A 7,251-nucleotide genomic window follows, 5' to 3' on the forward strand; every position below is an offset into this window, starting at 1 on the left:
GTTTAGGAAAGTCAATTTGGAAATTGAAAATACAAAAATCATCCAATAAAGATCAGTGTTGGAACAATAAATGGCAACACAGCTTTATCTGTTAACTTCATATGCATACAATTAAGATCTAAACTTAATCATTGCATAGAACTTTTAAAATGCTAAATAACGCATGTACTACAAACCAATATTCCCAGACAGCGAAATCAAAATCAATTAGGATTAACAAACAAGGTAGGATAAAATAAGACAAAATGTAAGAACAAGATCTTTATTCATCTTCATACAATTAATCAAGTCCTCTCAATTCACGCTGCACATCAACCCACACACTGAAAGGCCCATGATTGTTAAAGTAATGGCAGTATGCGCCATCTGGTTTTAATCTGCCATCAGCTCTCATTTCTTCAAAAGCTGCTCTCTCCCATTTCGTGAATCCCCATTTCTTGGATACGTGGATCTGAAAGAAAAGTACAAGACAAATGTTACAACACTATTTCGTACAGTGGCAGCACTTTTTAACTAAATGCTAGCATTATTTTAAAAATTCAATGCTATTCAAGAGATTTGAAGAAAGTTAAATTTGAAGTTCATACCTATTGCATTAAAACAGTAAAATAAACTATGCTTTTTAGTAGATATATTAAATATTTCGGATAACTTTAGGGACTTTCTAAGTTGACAAAAAAAAAAATTAAAATAAGTTAGTTAAAATAACAATACTTCCAATTCATGATCGCCAATAAATAAACTTTTATACAAATATGAGCTAGAATGCTTGAGAATTTAACAAAAGATTGCAATCATATAAATCATATGATTAGCAATGTCATTTTTCTCATTGAGAATACAAATATAAAATTAAATTCTCACCCAGAAAATACTTAATTTACTTCACTCTGACAATTACGCAAGCAACAATGCATGGGCAATGCTTTTGAGGAAGCACTGAATGCTTGAAAAGTTATCAAAAGATAGTAATCACAAAATGTAATCATGTATAATTAGCAATGTTATTTTTCCTATTGAGAATACCAATATTGAGAATATTGAAATATACCATTGAATTCTCACCCGGAAAATATTTATTTACTTCACTCTGACAATTACGCAAGCAACAATGCATGGGCAATGCTTTTGAGGAAGCACTGAATGCTTGAGAAGTTACCAAAAGATTGTTATCACAAATTGTAGTCATGTATAATTAGCAATGTTATTTTTCCTATTGAGAATACAAATATACCATTGAATTCTCACCCAGAAAATATTTATTTACTTCACTCTGACAATTACACAAGCAACAATGCATGGGCAATGCTTTTGAGGAAGAACATGACAAACAATACAAGTGACCAAAAAGAAAAAAAAGATAAGTCACACACCCGAACAGAACTTTATAAACCTACTAGGAAGCTTCGCTCGCTGGCACTCGCCAACCCCCGGAACTGCTTTCGCAGTTCATTTCGGATTGCTTCGCAATCCGATACTTGCTTTACTCGCTCATTGGATACGTTCTTAACGTCTAGCTTTTGTATACTTTTTTTAACACTGAAATTCTGAAAACATATTTTTCTTAATCACACTATTCTAAATTTCAGTTGTTGAGAAAAGTGACTGTTATAAGTTTTGTTTTAAAGTCTTTCCCACGAGAGGGCTAAAACCATGTGTTGTAAAACAATATGAAATACTGAACGCCGGATATAAAGCATTGGCTTCGATGAGGATAACTTGTGAGAAATTTTTTGATAATTCGATGAGAATTCACCCGAGTAGACATACGATTCTCACTACGTGCTCTTGCGCGCCGAAGCCCATCGATTAAAACGTATTAGCGTTTAATATAATATAGATTAGCCATATGATGCTCACTATGTGCTCTTGCGCGCCGAAGCCCATCAATTAAAAATGAAAACTGTTGCCAACGCGAGAAAAGAAATATCATCGGTTTTATTGATNTAGTTTATCTCCAATTTCCGTAGCAACTACGGAAATTCCGTAGCAGTTGGAGGGTATGTACACCCCATAACAAAGTAATTAAATACTTGATTTTAATTTTGCTATAAACAGAATTAGAGCTGTCAAAAGTAAATGTTGCCTTTATTCAATCATTTTGATACTTCTATGCCAATTGGAATTTTTAATATATTGTTTTTAAATAAAATGGTAAAGAAATTAAATTATTTAAAAACCATATAAGATATGTTGCTGCATGTGCTTAAAATATTAGATACATGTAGGATCTCTAAAATTCTTCGCAAATAATTGCATAAAATGAAGTTGACATTTATGTTGTATCATTTTCTAATTGAGAAGACAACTATACCATTGAATTCTCACCCACTAAGAAAATATTTAGTTTACTTCACTCTGACAATTACGCAAGCAACAATGCATGGGCAATGCTTTTGAGGAAGGAAAGATATAATTATTCATATAATCTATATGCAGATATTTTTACTGTTCTGCAGAGCAGAAAAATCCTGTAATGTTATAAGTGGAGTAATGTGCAATAAGAATACAAGCAGAAATGAGACAAGCTTTTAAAAAAAAAATTTATAAAATACACATAATACAAATTATAAGTCCACCAAATATTGCTGTGCAGTGTTGACCTCTAAAAGTTTTAAACAATGAACCCTATTATCTATAATACTTAAAAATGGATTTCCATAATATGATCTGAGGGAGGATCACGAAGTCTTGGCAGTTTAGGGGCAGTAGTCCACGAGCATGGGTTCCACTTAAGAAAAAAATCAAGGCTGAACGGATTTTTCGACCAATTAACAGTCTTCAAAGTCATGTATATTGCTTCACAACAGTTGTGGTCTCTAGACATTTTGATTACGGTAATTTAAAAAATAATCTTAACTTTGCTTAGCACCTCAAAACATTGAAAATCAATACAAGCTCCAGCATATTTAGATCTAACAATATAAATTTTATTTACACAAGTTCAGTCAATCCCACTCTCTGATTGTAGTGAGAGATCACTAATTGATCATAAAGTTAAAATACATATTAATTGGAGGAAGAAATTCTATCAACTAGAATCTTTTTTAAGACTGACTTCAGTCTTTCAAACTGTCCTTATGAATATAAAACAAAGGTCATAGAAAGGGACTAACTGGAAGGGCGTAACTCATAGCCACCCCATGGCAAGCATCTATGCAATCATTTAAAAAAAATTGTCAAGTTCTTGGGGCCTTGGTGGTACAGATAAAAAAAAAAGAATTTTATCCCTTAAAAATCTAATGAGATATTAGAAATCAATTCAATACAAAAAGCTTTTAAATTGTTAACACAGAAAGAATAAAAACATAATATAATACCTTTTGACGTCCAGGATACTTGAACTTAGCTCTCCTCAAAGCTTCAATTACATGTTCTTTATGCTGATCTTTAGCTCTAACAGACATCATCACCTGGCCAATGTTAACTCGAGCTACAGTACCTTGTGGCTTGCCAAAAGCACCCCTCATACCAGTCTGGAGCCTGTGGGATAGTAACAGAAAATATAAAATTATTTAACCCTTTCAACAGCTGTGGTTTTAACTATTATAACTAAAAGTAAACAAAATGAAAAAAATTTAAATAAATTGTTATACCAAAGTCAAACTAAAATAAGATTTCTGGTGTTCTATTTTTCTTCCTTTCAGAGTGAAGAAAAAAGAAATTTACACATTACTACAATTAACAAAATGCTTTATACAAAAAATAAAAAAGTTTATATATTTGTATAAATATTTCAGGGTTTAAAAATACAGAAACACCAGACCTTGAAACCTTAAATTCAAAATGCCATAATATTTGTGACCCTGGCAAAATGAAATCAAATTTTAAATTAAAAAAATATTTGCTCTCTTTCTATAGTTTCTTCTAAACTAGCTTTTTTCTACATCTGAAAATCACAAATTAATCTATTTTTTGAAACAAATTGACAAACCTAGCATTTTATAGAAATTTTTCGTAACTTCTTCTTGAGTCCTTACAGGGATTTATTTAGAGCAAGAAATTAGATTTTAGTAATGAAGTAACCCTGAAGAATGGTTTATACCTCCAGCTTTAATGGGGGTGACAGAATAAATGGCATTTCTCTTCCTGTTACTGACTTTACACCATTTAGCATAAATTTAATCAAAACGTTAAAAAGAAACCAGTCTTGAAACTTCATCTCATTGTTAAGTTTAAAAGCACTAAAAATCTTACAAATTACTGATTTGGAGTTAAGTCTAGTCGGTTTATATACAATCTTTGATGGGTCTGAGAATTCACACCGATCATTAAAAAAACCTTCGAAAATAGTTTCATGGAGAAAGTTTAGCTAAGCAGAAAGTTCGCAGGCCTAAACACAAGCAAACTACATCGCCAAATTGGCTATTCTTTAAAACAATCTTTTAGTTTAGACTTGTTCCAAATTAAGACTGTCAAGCTTAATATTAGAGCCTTGTTCTAAACTAGTGAACTAGAATAATTATCAGATCTAAGCTAGTTTACCTATCAGCTCCAGCACACGATAACATTTTGTTTATTCTGATGACATGGAATGGATGTAGCCGCATCCTCAAATGGAAAGAATCCTTGCCGCACATTTTTACTAAATATTTGTTGGCGCAGATTCTTCCAGCTTCTAGAGCCTCAGATGAAATTTGCTCAAACTCATTGGAGACCAGATGAATGCACAATGGGAGTTCATCTACTTTTGCCTTCTTCCTTCCAAGATCAAAAATTCTGATTTTAGGATCTGCAAATAAAAAATTTTTAGCATCTTTTTTTTTAAAAAAAAAATACATCTTCAACATAGAACATGGTAAAAATGTTTTAAAACACAAAGCTTTTAAACAGCAAATCAAACTGCCTATTAAATAAAAACTTTAATAACATTACATTTTACAGAGTTCATACAAAACGTTTTTTTTTTTAATTAAAAAGCAGTTACTAAAAAGAACTTGCAAAAATGTATATTTTGCAAAGGATATTTTTTTCTAGCCCTTTTGAAATAAAATTTGACTCTGTCAAATCTTAAAGAAAAATAAAGTTATCACTTTCACACATAAATACATTTTCCAGTTTCAAATATTTTAATAAATCTTGTTAAAGTACAGATGTTAAAGATTAATATAAAAATCTACCAATCTTATATTTTTAAATCTTATATTTTTAACACATAAGAAAAAAGGCATTTCAGATCAAAAAAAATTACAGTTACTCATTAATTATGCTTGCTTGTGACATTTAAAATTATTTGCTATTTTCTTCTTCTAACTCTTGCAATCCAATTTTTTTCCTCTTTTAGCTTTGACAGCAAATTCATCGGCGGACTTAATGAGTTCATCTATGCAACACAATAATCTAGGGAGTTTCTAAGGACTAGCTCGAAAATTCCTTGGAGAAATTTTTATTTCCAAGGAGTTTTTTCTATTTCCAAGGAACCCTGATTTTAACAATCACAATAATCAATTATCATATATAAAGAAAAAGTTTCTTAATGAATTTTTCAATTGCTTCCTAAACTTAAAATATTTTAAATACCTTTCTAAAAAAAAATCTTATATTATAAAAGCAGAAAGCCTTCCAGTTATTTACCAAAACATTTTTTTAGCTAACTTCTTTTGAGAAAAAAAATGTGTGCATAGTAATTGTCTTTGAATATGCCTTTTGAATAGTTTTGTCTTTGAATAGTTTTTTGAAATACACACATAAAATAGTAAGAGGGTAATTTTAAAATCATTGATCAAGTTCAGTTATTACATGATAACACATTCTGATAAATGTTTACTTTCATAAATTCATAATTAAATCTAGGTTATATATCAAATTCACTTATTTTAAAAGAAAAAACATTCCAGGAATCACTTTGCTGCAACTACAAACCAGCTACTTTAATAATTACTAGAGCTGTCACACTTTAATACAAAAAATGAATATCTTACTTATAGACAATAAGAGACTAAATAAATTTAAATCCGCCTTAAAATGTTAATACTTTATTGCACAAGAAATCAAAGAAATAAGACTTACCGGGTACACCTCTACAAAATCTAGATTTAGGATATGGCTTGTTTTTACAGTAACGATAGCTGAAAGAATAAAATTCACTAATTTAGTCAGGGATGATTAACAGCAAACAATACATAAACAAAATCATTACATTGCATTGGCATGAAAACACAATTTTAAAAAGTTTTAAAAAAAAACCATTGTAATTTGAATTCAGAAATAAAATTTTTAGAAGAGAAATAAATTTTTTTTTTGCCCTTCAAGTAATATGATTTTTAAAAACAGTCTAATCATACTATTAAAACTTATGAACAAAGTCAATTTTCATTATTCTTTAATTCTACACTAACTTCTTAATAAATAATTGCTTTTTGTAAGCTACAAATTATAATTAAATTAACTACAAAAACAATGAAGAATCACCATTACTTTTTTAATAACTAATAAATGAAAAAGCTAAGCTTTAAATCACGATATCGGATTTTAAAAACAAGGAGAATACCAATCTTATTGCATGATTTTTAAATTAGGTAAATACAGAAATCAAGGCGCAATTCTAACATTCAAAATATCATAAATCTGTCAATAAGACTTGGTGAAAGTTTCAAAATGTAATCTTTAGATAGTGGAAATAAGTCAAAACTTATTTCCACTATAATTAGCGATGCCCAAGAACTAATGGCATTAAGAAACGCTAAACTTTACAATAGTTGTATGTTTGCTCTCAATTTTTAGACCCGGAATGATACCACGGTACACACAGAATACAATCATTTTTGCATCATAACCAAGAGCTTAAACTATCCATAAGAGGTATAAAATTAAATTGATATGTTGATAAAATTTTATGAGCGGTCAATACAATAATGAACCCCTATTTAATGCAGCAAACATTTATGATCGGCAATAAGTTTTTGCAGAACTGAATACAGTCGAACCCCGCTATAGTGAACCTGGGATATAGTGAACACTCGGATGTAGTGAACTTTTTTAGCGGTCCCGTCCGTATTCCTATTTAAATAATGTTATTTTTAACGCTTATAGTGAACAGCTTAGAACTTGGAAACTCGGTTATAGTGGACTCAAATTTCATTTCTTTAAATATCTTTTTCAGTCCTCCATCTTTAAACTTGTAGGTGTTGGGACTGAAAATGAATGTATTCCTATAAAATGTGTCATATTACTCTCCTTTATGCTTATCACTTTTAACTATACTGTAATAAATGTCAAACAGATCATTTATCTTATACTCCCCCCTCCCTG

At 30.1% G+C, this 7,251-nt stretch overlaps 1 protein-coding gene across 1 annotated transcript in view; it reads right to left on the minus strand.

Annotated features, from left to right (window-relative positions):
* Window positions 1–246: 246 nt before the first annotated feature.
* The window catches only part of LOC107452332 (ribosomal protein L10), a gene marked incomplete at its 5' end in the record, with an annotated part of 12,652 nt that continues 5,647 nt past the window's right edge, over window positions 247–7,251 (minus strand). The window contains 4 exon segments of the mRNA XM_016068728.3: window positions 247–451; window positions 3,321–3,483; window positions 4,486–4,732; window positions 6,010–6,068. Coding sequence (XP_015924214.1) covers window positions 281–451; window positions 3,321–3,483; window positions 4,486–4,732; window positions 6,010–6,068 — 640 coding nt within the window. The 3' untranslated portion in view covers window positions 247–280.

Source organism: Parasteatoda tepidariorum, chromosome 6, assembly GCF_043381705.1.
Source record: "Parasteatoda tepidariorum isolate YZ-2023 chromosome 6, CAS_Ptep_4.0, whole genome shotgun sequence".
Taxonomy (NCBI): domain Eukaryota; kingdom Metazoa; phylum Arthropoda; class Arachnida; order Araneae; family Theridiidae; genus Parasteatoda; species Parasteatoda tepidariorum.